The sequence below is a fragment of the Pseudorca crassidens genome, chromosome 16 (genome assembly GCF_039906515.1).
Source record: "Pseudorca crassidens isolate mPseCra1 chromosome 16, mPseCra1.hap1, whole genome shotgun sequence".
Classification (NCBI taxonomy): domain Eukaryota; kingdom Metazoa; phylum Chordata; class Mammalia; order Artiodactyla; family Delphinidae; genus Pseudorca; species Pseudorca crassidens.
In genome coordinates, this window is record NC_090311.1 from 60,919,880 (window position 1) to 60,942,500 (window position 22,621).

The 22,621-nt window shown below is 53.7% G+C and overlaps 1 protein-coding gene across 1 annotated transcript in view; it reads right to left on the reverse strand.

The window, feature by feature from the left end:
- Positions 1-22,621, reverse strand: part of CDH23 (cadherin related 23) — a 393,201-nt gene that overhangs the window by 366,583 nt on the left and 3,997 nt on the right. The window contains exon 2 of the mRNA XM_067710644.1: positions 20,114-20,191. Coding sequence (XP_067566745.1) covers positions 20,114-20,191 — 78 coding nt within the window. The remainder of the gene's footprint in view (positions 1-20,113; positions 20,192-22,621) is intronic.

Consider the following 22,621-nt stretch of genomic DNA (forward strand, 5'->3'; position numbering starts at 1 on the left):
GAGGGTGGTCAGGAAAGGCTTCCCAGAGAAATGAGTGATGAGGAGGTCCCAGTTTTGCAAACTATCTGCAAAGACTCAGGGAAGAGTGTCTCAGGCAGAGGGAACAGTAAGTGCAAAGGCCCTGAGCTGGGAACATGCTTGGCTTATTCAAAGACCAAAGGCAAGTCATGTGGCTGGAACAGAGTGAGCTAGGAGGAGGGTGATAGGAAAGGAAGTCAGAAGAAGGCAGGGGCCAGGCCATAGAGCTCTGCAGGCCAAGGAAGCAGTCTCGGTTTAGTCCAACTAGAGGGAAAACCCAGGGAGGGTGGTAAACAGAGAAGGGTCATGCTGATCTATGCTTTAAAATGATAGCTCTAGCTGCAGGGTGGACTGGGTGGCCCTGGAGGGAGAGGGGCAGCAAGGCTGACCTTCCACCTCCCCCTGGAGAAACCTGTCCTAAATACCTCCCTGTTCGTTCATTAGGACAACACTCAGTGAACGCTAACCATGTGCCAGCCCGACCTCCCGCCTAGGCAACCGTGGACAGGGGCGTATGTCACTGCGCTTCAGTCTCCTGGCTTGTACACTGGGAGTTGTGAGAATGAACAGGTTAACAGACATAATGTCTCAGAAGAGTGCCATCCTTAGGGACGGTGGGAGGGAGGGAGACGCAAGAGGGAAGAGATATGGGGATATACGTATATGTAGAGCTGATTCACTTTGTTATAAAGCAGAAACTAACACACCATTGTAAAGCAATTATACTCCAATAAAAAAAAAAAAAAGGAGTGCCATCCCATAGTAGGTACTCAAGAACTATTTCTTATCATGATCGTTATTTTTACTGTGTGTCAGTGATGAGCCCTCTCTCTGGATGTCTTCATTGTAGCTGCCATTTATTTTGGACCTCATCGTAGACTCTCCTGACAGACCCTCTTGGTCACTGAGCTCTGGGGCTATTTAAATCTTTGTATGGAGGCGGTTGGCAGTGGCTCCCACTAGATTGAAAACTCTTTTTACTATTAACTATAAACTTAAAACTCCCTTAGTGCTAAGGACAGAGCTCTGCTCATGACATTTGTTGGATAAAGGATGGAGGAGGGAGGAGGGAGGAGGGAGGAGGGAGGAGGAAGTGAGACCTCTGCCTTGGGCCTGGCCTGTCTGCGGGGCAGGATGAATGCCTCTGGATGTGGAGGACATTGTTCTTACAGCACAGCACCTGTCTGGACCACAACAGACCCCCTTTCCCCTGGTGCCACTGAAAGGTCCTGGGGGCCAGGGAGACAAGGTCCAGGGGAAGGCAAGGACATCTGGAGAAGAAAGGGGAGCAGTGGCAGAGGAGAAGGAGGAGACAAAAAAAGGTAAAGAATAAGTGACACACGTGAGGATACAGCAGAGAGCTTAATAATCGGGTCCAACTCTGAGCTGGGAGCAGGGGGACCAGGATGATGGACTCACGGTCCATCCGTCCAGGGCAGCCCTTCTGGGGAGGTGGAAGGATGAATACAGAACTAATGGCTGAACCCAAGGTGCTTCATGAGAAACAGGTGACGTGGAAACAAGTCCAGAGGCCCCAAGGAGGAGTGGCCACTGCTGCCTGACGGTCGACTGACAGCCCAGGTGGAGCTTGTCTGCAACGGGGCAGTGAGAGGTCACTGGGCCCTGCAACAGGCCCCAAGCAGCCCCTGCCTCTGAGTCTTTGTCTTTCCTCTGCATTTCTGCCTGGTGAGGCTCTGCCCAGCATCCACCAAGACCCCTGTCATCCCCCCTCCTGCCGGAGACCTGACACAACAGTGCTCATCCAAGTGCCTGTGCTGCGTACTGAGCCCCTGACACGCATTCGCTCCTTGAATCCTTAGGAAAGACCAGCGAGGACCCTGGTTCCAGTGCACCAGGGGCATTCACAGACATGTCCCGCAGAGATCTGGGGGTCTGTCTGACTGCAATGTCAGGACATTTCCCTAGGGAGTGACTCTCTCCCGTGCTCACCCCATCCCTCTCAGCTTGCCCCTCATTACTACCCATGTCCAGCCTGGGTGGTCATGGTCAGCTGAGAAGTGTCTGACCCTCCCACCCCAATGGAAGCCATAGGAGGCCAGGGCCACTGGACCTGCTGAGCCGCTCCAGCACCCGGTGGGTGCTCGGGAGACATCGTGGGGCAGGGTACCGGGGATTCATGAAAGGACTCTGTTGAAGGCGTGCATCAATGGTCCTCCAAGTGTGCTCCCCAGACCAGCAGCATCAACGTCACCTGGAAGCAGGTGAGAAATACAAATTCTCGGCCTTACCCCAGACCTGCTGAATCAGAAACCCTGGGATCAGGGCCCAGCAGTTTGTTTTATCAAGGCTTCCAGAGGATTCTGAGGCACGCTGAAGTCTAAGAGCCACTGGTGTACGTTATCCGCCCACAAAGTGTTCTCAGTCGACTTCACACTTAGGCTTGTCCGCTTAACCTCTGGAATTAGATGGCTGCTCCCAGCAACCCCGACCCCGGGGATCCTCTCTCGGGTCTCCCAAGGGGCTCGCTCAGCCATTCTGCCTTGTGCCAGCCCCTCCTCACCCCTCCTCCTACCATCCCCCCACAAAGGAAAAAGAGTCAACGTCCTTTAAGTAATAACAACGTCAGAGTGCGTGCAGCCCCGCAAGGGCCCCCCGGCTGCCCTTCTGCTCTTCCCCAGATTCGGACTTCATAATAGAGAGCAGCCTCCAAGGTGGAGTGTGAGCCCATGGGTGTGTGTGTGTGTGCGTGCGCGCGCGTGCACACACACACACACAGCCCCCGTACTCTGTCTCGTCAGTGGGCAAAGGCCGGGATGCCAAGCAGGCTCTTCTGAGACGTTACAAGCTGAACATCCTATTCCCCCCGCCCTCGGGAGGAAGATCACGACTTTCTCAGTGAGGAGTTTTTTGGGTTTTTTTCCCGTGTTTTTCCCTCTCCCCTCGTTCAGCACGGAGCACTAATTTATGACTATTTCCCCGAGTCCACTGAAGTAAGAGGGTAATGGCTTTCACCATTTGCTTTCTCTCACCTGTCATTCACTGCCGGCTACCTGACAGGACTGCAGACAGTGTTCCAATCACAGGGGCTGCTTTTTTTCCCAGGGAAGCCAAGAATTCATAGCGGCCGTGGGAAGAGTTATTTCATTCCTGGATGGAACAATGTCAGGTAAACAGCTGTAAAAATTCATAACCAGCAGGGCTGCCTCTGGCCCCCAGGGCCCCGGCTCTGAGCTGGCCCGGCTGGGGTCCGGGGAGCTGGGTGGCACTCGATGATTTAGAGCCCCCGGTTTCTATTAGTCCATCGACTCCAGCCTCTCGACCTCGAGTAGGTCACGCTGCCTCTTTGTCCCTGAAGCGTTCTAGCTGCCACCTGGAGAGCAGGCTCTTTGTCCTCAGGGCCAGGCACGGAGAACACTGGTGAAGGGCCCAGGTGTTTTCTCGGGGAGCCACCTGTCCCCAGCTGAGCGGCTATGGGCAGGGTGCTGAGGTTCAGGTGCGCATTTGAAGAACAAAGATACTCTGTACCAGCGTCGTCCAACCCAATGTGCAGGGAAAATGGAAACATTATCTGTGCTGTCCCAGACAGCAGCCACTCCACAGGGCAACTACTGAACACTTGAAACATGGCCAGGGTGAAAGAGAAACTGAGTTCTATATTTTTATTTCATTGTAATTAATGTACCTTTAAATAGCCACATGTGGCAAGTGGCTGCTACGTTTCGGACAACGCAGCGTTATACTTTTCCATGTGCTTCAAGTATTTCATACTGACAGGAATGGAGATATGAGTATACCATCCTCATCCTAGGTTGTTGTGAGGATTGAATGAGATATCGCATATAAAGTCTCGGCCCCTAGTTGGCCCTCCATAAATGACAGCTTTTATTAACTCTATGGGACTTGGTCAGAAGGACAGGAGAGAAGGAGGTCTGAACTCGGGAGTGTTCAACTTTACTTTCCTATCGTTAGTTTTCAGTTTAACCAGTCAGGACATCTAGCTGCTGCCAGGGAGGGGCACATGCGACACATGACCAGGGTCAGCAATCAGTGGTCCACGAGAGGTCCTGCTGTCCTGCACTATCATCCCCCTCTGCTCCCTCCATCCCTGACCCCTATTTCTCATTTAACATCACCCAGAAGGGTGAAGGTGAACCGTTTGCCCAGGCTCTGGCACAGTGAGGCCGGGTGGAATTGCTTCTAGGTGAGACAAGTCCTCATCACAGATCACTGGTGGGTCTTGGAAGATTCTCTTCTCTGGAGCCAGAGCATACAGGAGATGCGGCAGGACGGACTGGGAGAATGACCATTTGACAATCTTCTAAAACCCTGCAGTCAGAGATTCACAAAGAGGCTGCCCCGGATTTCAGTCTTGACTCCACTGTTTACTAATTCTGGGAGCACGGCGCTTTAACTGCTTTCTCCAAGCTTCAGTTTCCTTATCTGCCACAGAGAGACATAAATACCCACCTGACAGGTCTTCATAAAGATTTGATGCGATAATGTGTACAAAGTGTCTCGTAGGTACTCAATAAATAACAGCTGTTACTACTACTGTCATTACTATTCTTCGGAGGTAGCAGAACACACTGGTTAAGAGGTCAGTTGCTAGGGCGGGACCACCCAAGTTCAAATCCCAGCTCCACCCCTGACCTACCAGCTATATGATCTTGGGCAAGTCACTGCAACTGTCTGCCTCAGTTTCCCCATCTATAAAATAGAAATGATAGTAACTCTCCCTCACAGGGTTGCTATAGGATTTAAAGGACCTTACAGCAGTTACTGACACAGAATAAGTACTACATGTGTTGGTGAAATTAAATATTCTAACAAGTCCTCCAAAGATAGGGTAGTGGGTGGACGACATCTACACTTTCCTCATAAGAAAGCGGCCAATGTAAGAAACCCCAGCAGGCTTGGGGTTTGACCTGTTGACGGCAGGACACTGCCCTGGCCGAAACGAAGGGGCAGAAAATGAGGAACTCCAGCAGAAAAACTTCAACAAAACGGAACAGTTCTAGCACGAAGATGCCTTGACCTCAAGGAGCCTGGCTCTCAGACACCCTGGGAACTTTACAACCACTGAAGCTTTGTCACGAGAGGGTCAACATCCTGATTTATGGACGAGAAAACTCTGGCAAAAGAGCCCGCCAGTAAGAGAACACTAACCTCCTCCACTGTCCATCCTGCCTTCCCCACTACTCACCCATCTCTCCCAGAGCCCAGAAGAGAGGCTGAGGAGTGGGGAAGGGAGGGAAGGAGGGAGGGTGACCCTGTCCTCAGCCCTCATTATTCTTTTAATGGCATCAACAGCACAGAAAATAACTGGGAAGGAAAAGACAACACTTCTTGCCAACCGGGTGCGCGCAGGCTGGGATTAAGCAGCTTGATGGCGTGCCAAGCTTGGTGCTGGGCATAGGTCATATGTCCTATGTCACAGCCCATATGTCATCTCACCAAATGAGGGCAACAGGCTGGAGCAGGGACAATCAGCCGGCCTCCCAGGAAGCCTGTCTTCTCAGTGCAGCCCGCGGTCTAAGTTCAGAATGCAGCCTCATTATTGCCACTTCTCAAATAGACTCAGATATATTTATATTTTTGGAGACAAAAAGCAGTACCACTTTTCACATTGACATGTTTCTAGTCAATAAAGTAGCTATTCTAAGTTGTAAAAATATTCATTCTCCTCCCCCACCTTCACCCATGGCCCTCGATGAAGCTATTTTTATTTTAGATGGAGTGAAATGCAGCCGGTAAACATTTGAATTTTCCTAAGTTGGTCTTTAGGCAAAAGAAGAAGTGTCCCCCCTTGGATCCGAGGCTTTCTAAGTTCAGGGGTCTCCCCCAGAAGGGCAGGTGCCACAGGTCCACGCCCCACCTGTGTCTTCTGGTTTCCTGTGTCCAGAGAGTGACGACAGGAACTGAGCCAGGCTCAGGGCCACCTCAGACTGTCAACATCTGAACAGCCTTTTGCTTTTTGAAAGCACCTGTGCAAGCAGGGGCAGGTCCCCCAGTGGGACAGGAATGACCATCCCTGCCACTGTGCTCCTGGTGGGGGCCAGGCCCTGTGCTCACCACGTTATTTCATTCAACAATCACAAAGCTCTGCAAAGTGCATGGGACCAGCCCCATTTTATAGATGAGAAAACTGAGGTTCCCAGGGCTGAAGGATCTGCCTGAGGCCTCAGCATGTGCGGAGGCAGAGCCAAGCCTCGGAGTTCCCTCCTCCACAGCTCATGGCCTCTCACACTATGCTGGGAGCGCTCAGCCAGGAGCTGGTGATGGATGGCTAGACTGTAGGACAGCAGGTTCACTGGCTTCAGAAGCCACCCCCCTCCTCCTCCCTGCACAGACCCTGAAACACACCCTGCCCCTGAACCAGATCCACGTCTCCTTGGGCAGGACTCCTACCCAAGCAGGTGGTAGTGGGGGGCACCTAAGGAGGAAGCAGTTCCTTTCTCTTTAATTGACTGTAAATTGCTCCAGAGCTTTTAATGAAGGCCTTCAGGAGTAATTATGTCACTGCTGTGCGGCCACTCTGTGTAAACACAAAAGGCGGGGGCTGAGGGCATCTCAGCATTGTGGGCATCTCGGCTCTGCTGTGCCTCCCCTCCCCTGCAGACCCCCTCCTAATTCACACATCTGTTATCCGTTGATGAGCCACAGCTGAGGCGTAGAGAACACTGGCGGTGTCTCAGGCAGGGGACCTGCAAGACGGTCAGGCAGGCAAGAGGCGGGTCCAGAGAGCCCAACATGAGGCTCACAGGGCAGCCGCCACCAGGGCTGCGGGCCTGAGCTGGTCTGGATGACGGAGGACTCACAATAGACTCCAGAGCCAATTCCAGAGGCTGGGAAGCAACACAGCGAGGGGAGCGGTCGCAAAGTGTGGTCCCCAGACCTGCTGCAGCATCACCTAAGAACCTGTTGGAAATGCAAATTGTTGGGCCCCAAGCCAGACCTACTGAATCAGAAACTCAGAGTGTGTGGCTAGCAACTTGTGTTGTAACAAGTCCCTCAGGGGGGTTTGAACTACTAGTGGGAGGGAAAGAATGCAAATGGGAGGAGCCTGATAGCCTCAGCTTACAAAATGGGGAAGCTGAGGTCTGAAGAGCTGCGGTTTACTCAAGGGCAAAGAGTGGGGATGGAGCCAGCACTGCAGCCATAAGCCCCAGCTGGGGGCCAGGTCATCCAGTTCAAAGCTTGGTGCTAACGTTTAATGGGTCCCTCCACTTTGGACAAGTCACAGACTCTTCCTCATCTATAAAGCAGGGGCAGAAGTGGCCCTATGGGCTGTCTTGAGGGTCAGATGCATGGGACCCCGACACAGGGACTGTAAATCGTTTCTGTCCCAAGACGCTGCCATCACACTGCGAGTCCCATCTTGTGACTGGGCACAGAGAAGAGGGAGGACTGAGGAAGAGATAGGGACTGCGTTAAAAGAGACAGAATGCTGTTGCCAGAATAGCCCCATCCCCAGAGCAAGAACTGTTAATTATCCCTCTGGACCCCTGCCGCGGGGAAGCGCCCACCACCTGTCCCCCAGCTGCTCCTCGTGTGTTCAGCGAGTCCTCCTGTCACTTCCTCTCCTGGACGCCTCTTCCTCAGAAAAGGCTTTCCCAACCTAAGGGTGTCACAGCCCAGGGATGAATGTGCTCTTGGGCTGGGATAGACACTTAAGTCATTACACACAGAACGAGTGCCACCCACGTGCCATCATTCCCTGTGTCAGGCTCCACAGGGGACACTGAGGAAGGAGACCATCGGTGCTCACTGCCAGCCTCCTGCACATTCCAGTGACCCCACTAACAAGCTTTAAGACACGGTCCCTGCCCTCAAAGAGCTCACAGCCCAGTCCATACCCTGGCTTCACCCTAGCCGGTCCCCTAGAACACCGAGGGGCTGCCAGGGTGGCTGATCCGGACAAACTCCCTGGGGCCCCACAGGGAGCTTTGCTCCCCAAACCTCATGCCCTTGTGTGTTAACCCCAAGCACGTCCCCAGTAGTTCACTGAGTCCCCAACTACGGATCCATGTTGATCTGCCAGGGCATCTGCCAGCCTGCAGAGACAGTGTCCCTGGCAATGGGACTGGGCTGCCCCCAGGGGTAACAGTCTGCCAGAAATCAATGAGATTTGTCCACAGGCTCTGGTCCACTCACCTCCACTCTGCCTGCACTGTCCCAGGCAGCCTGGAGCCAGAGGCTGCAGCGGAACCAGCAGGCGGGTGCCACTGTCCTCACCCCACATCCTGGGGCAGCACAGGATGAACAAAGGGGGAGGGACAATGACCTGCATTGCAGTGAAGCTGGAAGCCGCTTCTTGGCACCCAGGTGGGGCCAGTGAGGTGCCCGGGCCCCACCGGCACTGCTCACCAAAACGCTGCCTCCCTGCCCATCAGGGCTGAGTTATCCCTGGCACAGGGCTCTCTGGAGAGCTCATAAAGCAGCTGATGCAGCGAAGCAGCTTCAACACTCAATAATCCCTCCGTCTCACTCCGCTTGGACGCCAGCATATTCATCTTGAATTATCCTTTCGAAGGCCAAATCAATCCTAGGAAGCGCTAGGGCTGCCGCCGCACACACTCCTGCTGCCACGAGAGCCCAGGAGAGGAGGGTCCATGGGCAGCGCCGTGATATCAGGATGTGGGGACAGAGAGGTGGCCAAGGAAGACCCCCTCCCTCACTCAAGGGAAGGGGCCAGAGGGGACCAGAGTTTGAGGCTCTCATCCCCTCCATCCACTGTAGTATGAGGGCAGAGTGAGGAAGCTGAAGAGAGACCACAGATGGTGGGAGAGGCCTCTGTTCTAGCCCAGGGCGAGAAGGTTCTCCTCTTCGCTTACCCTGATCCACTCACCTGCAAAGAGGGTAGAGTTCTGGTTGTGGAGGGGGAAAGACCTGGGCTTGGATCCGGCTCGCTTAATGACCTGGGCAGGTGGCAATCCCCCTAAGCCTCAGTCTCCTCATCTGTAAAATGCGCTGAATATCCACCCCCTTCACAGGGAGCAAGGCGTGCAAAACCCTTGGACACAGCACGTGGCACACAGGAGGGTGAGTGGGAGGGAGCAGGTGGGAAAGTCTGTCCTGAGTCTGAGGGCTGACTACAGGAGCCGGGACCTCCAGAGTAAAACAGAGCACATTCAGGGGCAGGCTTCTGTCTTCAGACCCTGGACAGCATCATGTGAAGAGGGACAGGCTGACTGCAGGGAACTCTGGGCACAGGGGGACCGATGGAGCATCGGGAGGAGGCAGACAGCCCATGAGCAGGAAGGTGCGCTCACTAGCCGATGAGACGGGGAGCGCCCACCGCCGCAAGGGCCCACCCCATGCCTGCACTACCTGTTGGCAGACAGCTGTGCCGAGTGCATGTCCGGTCAGGCTGGGAGGTGGGACCCGGGATCTCTGGGCCTCTCCCACCTGCAACGCGAAAATGCCCTTGGAAGAGTAACACGTAAACCACACCAAATATTTATGTGTTGGGCATAGTGGGCTTTGGCCACTTAAGGGTATCGTCCTTGTCCCTAAGCTACTTCTCTCCTAGTTGGGAAAAGCACTAGTCAATGGCAACAAAAATGGTTAGCATATATTAGTGCCAACCACATTTCTTAATGTCCAAAGTTAATTAACTTATTTAAGCCCATGAGTATACACTGTGTGACCATCACCCCCACTTTCCAACCAAGGAAACTGAGGCATAGAGAGATTTAAATAGCCGGTGATAACAGTCCACACTTGTTCAAGATGCAATGCAGGGATTCTTGGAAGAGGAGGCCCTTCAAGACAAATACCTCAATAGACACAAAGTCTGCCACTTACGTGGCAATTTAGTTTTCAGAGCTCTTTCGTAAAGCTCCCTGTGAAGTCAGCTGGGCAAGTGTGATCAGCCCCATTTTCAGAGGAGGAAAAAAGAGGCTCAGAGAGGCTAAGGGACTTGCCTGTGGTTACAGAGTTAACAAGAGGTACGGCTGGGATTAGAACCCAGGCCTCGTGCCTCCCCTGCCAGTGCTTGGTGCCCTGTGCCCAGATGGGGGCGAGGAGGAAGGGAATGGCACCCTTCCTCACACCAAAGGACAACTTTCCTGTGTCCAAACCCAAGTCCAGGGCTGACACAGAGACTAGATCTCCTATTCCGGACTAAGCTGTAGTTGGACAGTCAGGCGCCAGGTCCCCTGAGCCGTGTAAACAGTCAGGGTGAGGGGAGTGATGACAAGTTCAAAGTCGGCTCTGCCTGCCACCGTCTCCCCAGCCAGCTGGAGGATTTTCAGCTCTTGTAAATCACACCTTCGGCTGGTTCCCAGAGAGCCCAAGTGTTCCTGGCTGGCTGCAAGCTCAGCACATCCTCGCCCAATGACACAGCTGAGCCAGGCTCATCTGCCAGCCCCCCAGCCCCACGAAAGGGGGTGCCTGCCGCCTGGCCACAGCACAGCTGGCTGAAGCCCCCACCTCCTTAACTGCTGATCACTGGAAAAGGCCGTGGGCCCAGGAGCAAGCAACCTGGTTAATCTCACACTCTCATCTATTTCCCCAGTCATTTCTCAGCAATATTTCCAACTCTGCACAGTACGTCCAGCAAGCACCAGCATATTCGGAATAACTGGGGAAGCAAGGCCCAAACAGGGAAATCGGCTTGCCCGAGCTCACACAGCTGCATGGGAGCAGAGTCAGTCCTGGGATCTAGGCTCCTGCCTGAGTCCAGGGCCTGTGCTCCCAGACCAAGCTGTGCTGGCCACTCTCCCCTCCATCCAGCTCCTCGCTGGTGTGCACCCTTGGTCACTGAGACCCTTTCCTGGGTGACAGATTGAGGAAAGGCCCTCAAAAATCCCGAGGGGTGGTGGAGTGGGGTAGTAAGGGTGTGGATGTTGAAAACTGAATTCCTGGGATTCAAATCCCGTGGGAGCTTGGGCAGCTTGACTGATCTCTCTGAGCCTGTAACGTGGGGACCGTGATGGAGCAGACTTCCCATCATCGCTGTAAGGATTCAATGAGATCACTCAGGTAACCTAACTAGCAAACCACAACTACTAAATGATTACTACTATTATTTTTACTTTTAGCTCCAACAACCTATTTCTGCCATCCAAGACACAACACAAGCTGCTTACCCCACTGCTGGTGGGCCTGGTCCACGGCCTTCTGAAATGCTGTTCCCGTGGCTTCTGCGTGTAAACCCAGTCACTCAACGACGCCTCTGCTAGGAACCTGCCCCTCGCCAGGCCCAGAACGAAGTCCTTCCTTGCCTGAACATTAGCAGCGCCCTGGAGCTCACCCCTCCCACTTGCCTGGGGGTGGTCTGGGCATTTACCATACATCCTCTTCTCCACTCCAAACCGGGGCTCCTTAAAAGCAATGACCCACACACAGAATCCCAAAGTCGTGGTTAAGTTGCACAGGCTTTGGGGTCAGGCAGCACTGGGCTCGGGCCCATTTCTATCCTATAGAAGCTGTGTGACCCTGTGCAAATTACTCACTCTCTCTGAGCCTCTGCCTTCTCATCTGTAAAGTGAGGATTATAAAGCCCCCTTTCTCGGTCTGCTACAAGGATTCAGTGAAGCCATGTGTATGAAGGGCTTACCTAGACACAGAGTAAGTGTGTAAATATAGCTGCCATTTCCCCAGTTGTCTTTAATGTGTGTGTCCCTACACTGCCTCCAGGCGCAGCCCGGCACAGGCGTGCCGTGCAGCCCATTAATGCCTGCCTGCACGACATGTGGCACGTCATCGTTATCATTAGTGATATTACGGCTGCATCCAAAACGCCCGTCCCACCCCCACCCATGTAGCGAGTGGCCCACGGCTGGGGCTGCCACAGGCCCCAAGTGTGCCAGGCAGGGGCCTCTTGGAGAGGCTACAGCCCAGCATCCCCCCAAAGGGTACTGATCTGTCCTATGACCCCCTTTGAGGGCCGATGCTGACCCGGAGAAAGGCAGAAAGGAAGGAGGGCACAGAGGCACCCAGGCCCTTCCAGCAGCCCTGGGTCACCCCCGCCGCCCACAAGGAAGAGTAAAATCCCTGCTCTGTGAGGCCACCCGGAGGCCGGGGTCCCGACCGGCTGCTCCCAGCATCTGACCACCTGGACAGGCGCTAGGCCACCCCCCACCTCCAAAACCTCACCCAGTACTGACAGCTTTAGGGAGCCTCTGGGCTACCCTCACTTCCCCTCCCGAAGCACTCCAACCCCAGACTGTGGCAGCTCTGAGGCACCTGGAGCCCTTTCCATAAACGCCAAGTCCCAAGCTCACAGCCAACCAGTCCAGGAGGACGCCCCTCCTTCCCTAGGCCCAGAGGAACCCCACACCGGCATGGGCAGAGCCCTCTTGAATATCTTTTGCAGACGGTGTGAGAAGTTAGGGCAGGAATCCAACGGTAACTCTCTGAGGCCCTTGTGCAAGCTCCCCACTTGGGCCTCAGTTTCCCCATCTGTAAAGTGGGAGTGTTTGACTAGCGATCATCAAATTGTCCTATAGGAGGCCCTAGCTGTTCATTGCAGGCCCACTGAGGATCCTTGGGCGGGGGGTAAAAGTGAAGGTGAGGAACACAGGCTGTTGCCACTGTGTGCCTCTGACTTTAACTTCAGCCACAGACGGTTACTTCCCCGTGGCACCTGTTACTGTCTCAGGCGCTCTAATTTTGTCTGCGTTGTTATCAGTTACTGAGCTACACTGCCTCTGCACAGGCGGCAGGCGGAAAAGCCTGAACCACGCTCAGAGCACACACCCAGATGATGTTTGGGGACCACCCCCACTGGACTCCTCACATCCACGTCCCTCTAACCCTTCAATTCCTGTAGTTTTGCCACCGGCCCTTGCCAGGGAGCTGCTTTGTGGGACAATGACCCCCTCTTCCCTGTGGCAGTCCTAAGGGACACTCCGGTTAAGGAAAAACTCATTCTCATCCTGTGGTTCTCCATCCTCTCCCGAGAGATGATTTCTTCCCCTTATTGAGACAAGGGAAGAGGGATACACGGTAGGATAAATAGCCCCTCCCGGGGGACACCAGGTACAGAGAATGGTCCAGGAAAGACCCAACTCCCTTCCAGATTCCCCTCTAACCTGCCCCTCTTCATATCTGCTCCACAGCCTCATGCCTGGACGTCATGCCATCCCTGAGCATGTGCTGCCCACGCCCCCGCCATTCATGTCAGCATCCCCGCATCTCCCACGCTGCGCCCAGTGGGGCCTGCCCCTGCGGCGAGTTGTCTGCGTGCTTGCAGGCACACAGCTCCTCCGTCTACCGAGACCGCCGATGCGGGTCAGCCCACCTGAAAATTGCTCTCGCTGGGTCCAGACGAAACAGCTGGGCATTGATGGAGTTTGCAGAGAAATTAATCAGCGCCGTCTGGCAGTGGTGCCAGGCGCTGCCTGGGCCTGATGCATCCTAATGAGTCCCGAGCTCCTGCCTTAACGGCTCCTGACAAGGCTAATTTAGCCATGTAGGTGATTAGTGCGGGCATTATCACCTGAACTGAGGCTCAAGACGCTTTGGAGGTCCGGGAGGGTCTGCCTGGGGAAGTCGGCTCCATGAGCAACCACCCTGGCGACACACAGAGGGACCAGGACCAAGGGGAGGGGAATCGGCAAGACATTGAACATCCACTCAGCCTTTCATTCTTCCTTCATCCCTCTACTCATCCGACCAGCGATTGTTGAGGCCCACTTTGTACCACGCACTGTGCTTGGCGCAGAGGACATGTGCCAGGAGGCTCAGCTTGCTGGGCTGCACAGTGGACATGACGCCACTTCTCTGGGATTCACTGTGAGGCTCTGGTCGGAGGCTGGCCGTCAATAAACGCTAGCTAATAGTATCGTTCTACAATCTTATATTACACGTAAATACCAAAATGATAATTAATTGTAACATTGATATTAATTAAGATAGTAAGTAAAAATGAACAGCCGATGGGGAGTTACACACAAATAACCATGATAGGACTTGCTAAGAGCTTTCATAGAGGTGAATTCAAAGCAAACAGAGGGTGCAGGATGGCGGAGGCTACGGCACCTCCCAGGACAGGTGACATCTGAGCTACACCTCGAAAGATGAGTAGGGATTCACCAGGTAGGGAAGGGGAAAGGGCACTCCCTGCCGAAGGGACAGCACGGGTGAGGGTGTGGCGGCGAGACAGAGCTGAGGTGTCGGGGTGCTGAGCGGTCCCCGTGATGGTGAGCAGGTGAGGAGCGGTAGGTGACAGGCCACGACAAAGAGCTCTCACTCCTTTCTCTAGGCGCTTGGCAGGCTTTGGACTGGCGGTATCTAGAATTGGGATAGGAGGAGTGACCTTGGGACCCAGCCCCAAGGGACACTGTCCCCCTCCAGGACCTGATGAGTGAGGACTGGGGTGGCAGCCAAGGTAGACGGACTAGATGCCCTCCACCCTCTCAGAACTCCTAAGTCAGCTCGGTGCCTCCAAGCCAGGTTTCACGCTGCTGCTTGTGTCCCTCCCTGGAGGCCAGCCAGGGCTCGGTGCCCCGAGGGTCCGCAGCAAATATGCCACATACAGCCTGGGGTGGGCAGGCAGCTGGGGTGACGGGAGACATGCTCTCCTGGGCGCTCTCCCTGGGCAGCCATCCCTGTCATCACCAACACCTCGCTCCTGACACCCTGGGGAGGGGGGCGCCTGGCCTGAGACTCCAGAAGGATGGCGAGCAGGCATGGGGTCAGCCCCAGCCCCTGCCCTGGAAGGTTCCCCCCGCACTCACGAACTCCAGACTTCACTCCTCCCCCAAGGCACCTCAAGCCCCAGGCATGAGCCAGGCACGGGGTGGGGGGGTGGGCAGGGGACATAGAGATGGCCCAGGCACCTGGAAGCATTCACAGGGCAACAGGGGAGACAGATGGGCAGCTGAGTAATAACAGCACTGCGACTGGGACTAATAGAGAAGGAGAAAGCAAAGGAAGCAGCCCTTGCACTCCGCCTGGAGAAAGCCAGGAAGGCCACACAGAGGCAGCAGCATGTGAACTGACTTGACTGACCAACGGAGGTTCATCACGTTCCAGGAAAAAGGAGCAAGAGGTAGGAACTCGCCTTTCCTGCTCGAGGAACTGCAGGGTGACCGGTGTGGCTGGAGTGGAGCGAGCTGGGGGTGTGGGGAAGGAGGTGAAGTCTGAGTGGTAGCAGGGCCTGGACTGCAAACAGCCTCGATGCCATTTAAGAGCACGGTTTTCATTCCAGGTGGGTGAAGGGACTTGAGCTGACCTTGTGACAGGCTCTGTCTCAGGTTGAAAACGACCACTTGGCTGGGAGGGTGAGAAAGGCGGCAGCAGGGCAGAGGGAGCAGGGGGACCGCAGAGACCATCGGGAAGCTGTTGGGATAATGCAGACTTGGCCTGTGGTGGTAGGAGGTGAAGCGGTGAGAAGTGAGAAGATTCTGGAAATATTTTGAAGATCAAGCCAAAAGGATTTCCTGATGAACTGGATATGAGGTGGGGGGGGAAGGGAAGAGTCAGGGAAGACCCCAAGTTGCTGGTCTGAGCAACTGGAAGGCTGGAGTTGCAACTAACTGAGATGGGAAAGGCTGCAGGGAAGCAGGAGTTTGCAGGGAAGATTGGGAGTGTGGCTTTAGACTGAGGTTGAGAGCCTTTTAGACATCCACGTGGAAATGGATGCAGAGGTGGTATATGAGCCTAGAATCTCTGGTGCGAGGAGGCCCAGGCAGAAGGTAGAAGCCTCAGGGCTGTCAGCACACAGGTAGTACCCAGAGCTGCCAGACTAGGCATGGCACGGGAGTGAGAGCATGGAGAAGAGACAGAGGAGCCGGGCCCCGGGGCCCTCTGTGCCAAGAGGCCCTGGAGAAGTAGAGGAACAGGCAAAGGAGACTGAGAAAGCACAGCCAGAGGTGATGTCCTGGAGGAAATAAAGATAACTGCTGAAAGGCCACAAGGCCTGAGGATTAACAGTCAGCTTTAGCCACAGGGAGGTGGTCGGTGGTCCCGACACGAGCAATATTGGTGGAGTGTTTGGAGTGGATTGGGGAGGGCGATCGGAGACAGCATCCTTGCCCCCTGTCCCTCATCCTAAAGGTGCCATGAGGCCATTCGCTGCCGACAGCCAGGGCCGAGGTGTGGGCTATGCCAACCAGTCTGACCAGGCATCACGTCTCCACTGTGCTCCTGCTCTGCCCCGCCCAGGCCGGGCTCTGCTGCCAGTCCACGTCTGCAGAAGACAAACAGGGACAAGGGGGGCCTGGAAGGGGAAGGCAGAGCTACTTAATGACTTCATTTGGCTGCTGTCTTTTCCAGCTGGGAGGTGGTCTACAAAAAGAACATCAGGCAGAGGGAACTGGAAGCTGAGATAGGAGGAGACAGAGATGGAACATGCAGCCTCCGCACGGGATTTCAGATGGCTGGGCCATACCCTCCCATTGCGCTCCCCAGCACGTGGCCGCTGGCCCGCGGTCGGAAACTGAGGCAAGAGCATGAAAAATGGGAAGGCTCAGAAGGTTTGGGGTGAATGAAAGTCCCAATCTCTACCCAGGAGAGCACACTCACGGAAACTACATTCTGATAGAGCCTGTAATCAAACTCTACCTTCCATTCTTAAAAGGAACTTAAAAACGAATTAAAACACTTAGGACACTGCCTCAAGCACTCAGTAAACATTGTTAGTATAATAATATATATTATATATATATAGTATATCATATGTTATGTTATCATTATTATTCTGTAAGGCTCCAGTGGTCAAAATTAGGCGCAGTGGGTAGTAGTTGCAGGGACAGAATTCACAGTAACATTAGGAAGACGTTTTCATTCCCAGAACTGTCCCCACAGCACAGAAGTGAGCAGCCTGGTAAGATCATGAGTTCCCCTTCATTGGGGGTCCAAGCAGAAGCCGGATAATCTGTCCCAGAGCTGGAAGTTTGGTCTGCCCGCAGCTCTGACCTACTCCTCTGGTAAGCTGACATTTTCAGACTAGTTTGGTCTCTGGCTCTAGCCACTGGTACCAACCACCCCACTGGACCCAGCTCACCTATGTGTTTGTCTGTCCCCCTTGCAAGCCCGTGGCTAGCAGGACAGTCCAACCAGCCATCCCTGGGACACACATAAGTTCTCTTTTGTGTAACAACAAAGCATTCTAGGTGTGGAAGCTTTGGAGTTAACTATAGTGTGTGTATACAGCCCAACAATCCAGAAAGGAGACTATTCCATCCCATTTTACAGTTTGGAGCACTGAGATTCAGAGAGCAAAGGGTTAGTGAGAGGCAAGCCTCAAAGTCAAGTCTCTAGGCCACCCCATTCCACATGGCAGGCAAAGGGCCAGTCTCCTTGCCAAGCTGCTTCCACCCTTACCCTCACCCTGGCCGCTGCTGGTCAGAGGTCTGCACCCTGCTTTGTCCACGTCAGTCCATATGCATCCTCTGAATGGCCCAGGGCAAGTAGGTGACAGCACTCAGTGGAGGTTTCCAGGGCTGTGTTATCTGAGGGCCCAGAGATGTGACACCCTGGGCTAGCAGGACTGCCCCAGCTCAAGGCCACTGGGCCCATCTTTCCAATGCCCTCTCATTGGTGAGATGGGGAGATAGAGGCCCAGAGAGGGGAGGCACTGTGCCCAACGCCACACAGCAAGTAACAGAAACTGGGCTCATGACTTTCAGGGCAGAGCTGTGCTGCCCCACCCTGATGCAAAAGGAAGGGAGGAGGGCGGGAGGGTGTGGTCCAGCTCAGCACTGGCCCCTGCCCAGACAGATGAGCAGAGCTGTCTTCCAGCTCACTGAACCCTCTCTCATTCCTGCGGCCTCCCAGAGCCAGGGATCAATCCCCACCGCATCAGATGCACCTCCCCGTCCGCCCCGCTCTGTGACTGCCAAACACAGCCATAATGGGGCTGAGTCCTGGGAGTTACTCCTGGACGCCAGTTGATGCCTGCGTTTGCAAAAGACAATCAAGAACCAGAGCCAAAGGTACCTGGAGCAAGGCCTGCTGGAGGGCTCGCTGGGGGCGTCCAGCCCAGGGTGTATCACCGCCAGCACTGGCCGAGCAATAGCCGCCCCTCCCAACACGTCACCCTCTCTGCAGCACAGGCACTCAGGGCGGAGCAGGGCAACGCAGGGCCACAGATGGGGTGACGGGGCTGGCGCCGCTCACCTGAGGGAGCCTTCGCCTCTCCCCGCCAGCAGCCCGGCTCAGTGAGTGGCTGGCCACACCTCTGCCTCAGGGGCCTGCCTGTCCCAGATATACTGCCTCCACCACAAAGGAATCTCCAGGAGGATGAGGTTCAAACAGACACTTATAAAAATCAGCCACAGGAAATAGTGTGTGAAGCAATGGAAAGGACCCGTTCAGGACTCTGCGCAAAAGCCGCCACCACCTCCCCCTAAGCCCTCCTGCTTCCTCCTGCTCTGCCCTGCCCCCAGAGGCATGACTCGGCCCCCTTCAGTCCCCACTGGGGCTTAACCAGACAGCCAACCTAGCCTCTATCGCCCGCGACGCTGACTTCTTCATTCCTCGGTCGCGTTCCTCTCTGAATCCACGGCACCCAGGCCTGGCACAGGGGGCACCCCATCTGTATCTGATAAACTGATGAATGAACTGGAAAGAGCAGAACCCCTAGTGGTGATAAACGCTGCTAACATTCATCTTTTATGGATCCACAGGCACTGGCCACCTCTCTGCTGCCTCCGCGCCAGCCGCACACCAGGTCTGGGCCTGCGGAGGAGCCAGCCACAAACACCACCCCCTGACCCAACTCAGAAGGGAGGAACCGGCTCAGCAGGGTCCCCAAGGGACTGCCGGCCATGCTCTCCACCCCTCAGAAGGTGAGCTAAGCCTCTGGAAGGACATTCCAGAGCGGCAATCTGCCTCCTTCCTGGACACTTCAAACACCCAGATGCCCGAACACCAATCCCCAAATCCAGCCTCACGACGCTGATGCATGGGGCTGCTAATCATCAAAAGAGTGGCCACTTCTACACAGTGGGTCCACACAGCCCTAGACAGTGTCACTGGGCCATGGGGCCAATCCCCACAATAGTCAGAATACCTGCTGTGCCCAGCACCTACCCACACAAGAAGGAAGAGTGGAAGGAAAGACCTCTGCAGGGGGCTTCTCATGCGCCCCTGCAAACAGCAGGGGAGAGTCTGGGGCCCACTAAGGCTCCCCTCTTCAAGCAGAGATTTTCTTTGAAGAATTTTGCATCTATGTTTGGTCTTACACTATGAAAGAGTGCTTGAAATGACCTACTAGTTAAGTATCTTCACAGCCCTCCCCTCTCCAAGCCATCCTGCTTCATTTTCAAGTGCAAGTGATGCTCCAGAAAGACGCACCGTGCCGGCTGCCGGTGCGCGCTGCTCCTGGCCCACAGCCCCACCCTGACACCCATGAAGCAGGCAGACCTGAGTGTAGGAAGCCCCAGATTACAAGCACTTTCTCTAAAATGACACGGACAAGAATGAGAGGACACAAGAGGGAGTGCTGGTGGAGGTGAGTGGCACCTCCTGGCGCTGTTTTCCTCCATGCTCACAAGAACTAGTGCCTTCCCGTCAGCACAGCTGCAAGATGGGTTTGTTCAATTCAACCCCATTTCCTGAGAAGCTTCAGGGTCCCTAGAGCTGAGCTAAGGCCATGGGGCTATGCGTGCCGGCCTCCAGCTGCAGATGTAGGAGCCAGGCCCTCGGGAGGGGCTCGTGAGGATAGACCTGGGTGATGAGGTGACTCAAGCTGGGGGCGGGTGGTGAGAAGCGGGTACCAGGATGCTCGTGATCACTTCCTAGATAATTTTTTTTTCTAATGACAAAAAAACAGGCATACTCAGTGCAGAAAACTCAGTAATCACGGAAAAGTACAAAAGGCTACAAAACAAAATCTACAAGAGCTTTCATCTTCAAATTTTCACAAGGAAGAGGAACGAGGCATTTTGTAGGACAAAATTAGTGCGGAAGTGAAGGTCAAGCAACTTGGGCTCAATGTGATAAACTCTTTGACACTGAGAACTCCTCTCTTTTGGAATAGGCCACCACAGGAAGTAATGAGTGTCCCATCCCTGGAGGCAACCAAGCAGAGGCCACACAAACACCCATCCGGGACCCCATGGAAGAGTTTCCAATAACAGGGGGAAGATCAGCTCAATCTCTAAGATCCCTTTCACTTGTGGGAAAGGAGCCCACCTCACGCCACCCAGCCTGCCCACCAGCCCTTGCGCCAACTCACCCACAGGCGTATCCTCGCTGATCAGCAGGTATGTTTCAAAGAAGTGGTTGATGAAGAAGGGCAGTCGGTTCACCTGGCCTGGAAGTTAGAGGACAAGAGCATCAGTCAAGTGCCCTCGTGCCAGCTCCATGCGTTCTGCAAGGGGCATAGAGTAGGGGCTCCAGTGGGCACTGAACCTGCATCCAGTGCTGAAGACACCTTTCCAGGACCTTGGCAGCTCGCTGTTCTGCCTCGAGGCCTATGGGGAGTAACGCCAGTAGGCAGGCAGCAGGCTGTCAGGTCGTTCGCTCAGCGAGGCCACGAGCCACGTGTGGCTATTGAGGCCTGGTCCACGCTAGGATGTGCTGACGTGTAAAATACACACAGGATTTTGAAGATGTTGTACGAAAAAGTGGGTGTGAAATAGCTCATTCGTCTTTTATGTTGATGACGTGGAAATGATAAGATTGTAGCTATACTGGATTAAGTCAAATACATTACTAAAATGAGTTTCACCTGTTTCTGTTCTAATGCGCCTCTTAGAAAATTTAAGACCACACATGTGGCTCACATTGTATGTCTACTGGGCCTCCCAGCTGTAGATAGACTGGGAGCTTGGCAAGGACAAGGGCTGTCTGCTCTGTTAGGTGCTGCAATCCTGGTGCCCAGAACAGGACTTGGCACTTAGAAGGCCCTCAGCAGCTATTTGTTGTGTGAAGGAGTGGCCAGCTGATGCCACGTGATTAATAACAACAATAACGACAATGATAATAGCTGCCATCTATGGAAGCCTCCTCCGTACCAGCCGCTTACACCATCTCCACCAATCCTCATGGTCCAACATGTGCTGTCACGTCTGCATGTTACTACTGAGGAAAATGAGGCTTTGAGGGGGTAACTAGTAACTTGCCCAGGGTCACACAGCTGGTAAGTGTGGCATGGGCCGTACTGGAACCCAGACCTGGAAGCCTGTGCAGGTAACCCTGTGCCACTCTGCGACAGCCTCAGGTTGGGGGCTGGCTCTGGAAGGGGACAGCGTGATACCGTCATGGGCTGAGGAATTTCTTATCTATGAAGAGTCCCCCATATCACACGTCCCTCACACAAAGCCTCCCCAAGGCTGGCTTCCTCTGTCCCCTGAGCAACCCCCCAGAGGCCTTCAGTAGTATGGTATAATATGAAATATATTTGGTCTCTGCCCCCAGTTCCTGGCACAGAGCTTCAAAACTCCTTGCAATTTCCAGAGTGACAGGAGTGTCTTTCGTTATATCCATAAGGAGCCCCCTTGACCACACCCACGTTTATGCCAATGAGGTGAGTTATTTTTTATCTTTCAATTTTTAAAAAAATTTTTTTTGAAGTATAGTTAATTTATAACGTTGTGTTAATTTCTGGTGTACAGCAAAGTGATTCGGTTATACATACATATAAATATATTATTTTTCATATCCTTTTCCACTATATATAGTTTATTAAAAGATAGTAAACATAGCTCCCTGTGCTCTACAGTAGGACCTTGTTTATTTTATATATAGTAGTTTGTATCTGCTAATCCCAAACTCCTAATTCCCCAGCCCCTCCTTTCCCCTTTGGTAACCATAAGTTTGTTTTCTATGTCCATGAGTCTGTTTCCGTTTTGTAAATAAGTTCATTTGTGTCATATTTTAGATTCCACATATAAGCAATACCATTGGTATCTGTCTTTCTCTGTTTGACTGACTTCACTTAGTATGATAATCTCTAGGTCCATCCATGTAGCTGCAAATGGCATTATTTCATTCTTTTTTATGGCTGAGTAGTATCCCATCGCGTATACATGCCACATCTTCTTTACGCCTTCATATGTTGATAGACATTTACGTTGCTTCCATGTCTTGGTTATCGTAAATAGTGCTGCTATGAACACGGGGGTGCATGTATCTTTTCAAATTAAAGTTTTCTCTGGATATATGGCCAGGAGTGGGATTGCTGGATCATATGGTAGTTCTATTTTTAGTTTTTTAAGGAACCTCCATACTGTTCTTTGTAGCAGCTGCACCAATTCACATTCCCACCAACAGGGTAGGAGGGTTCCCTTTTCCCGGTGAGGAGACTTAGAGTGGGGCCTCTACAGAGAGCTTCAGGAAGGGGCTGATCCCCGGAAAGACCAAGTGATAAGATGCGGAACTTTCAGCCCACCTCCAACCTCTAGGGAGGGAGGGGAGCTGGAGAGTTCCAATATTTGATGAGCTCCCAAGCTGGTGAACACATCCGTGTGCTGGGAGGACGGCACACCTGGACAGGCATGGACGCTCCACCCGACCCCACCCCCCCATAGCTTGCCCTGTGCATCTCTTCCATCTGGCTGTTCCTGAGTTGTATCCTTTATATTCAACCAGTAAATGGAAGTAAAGTATTTCCCTGAGTTCTGTGAGTCATTCTAGCTAACTGAACCTGAGAAAGGGTAGTAGGAAGCCCTGATTTATAGCCAGTTGATCAGAAGTACAGGTGGTCTGGGACTCACCACTGGCGTCTAGAGTAGAGCTGAAC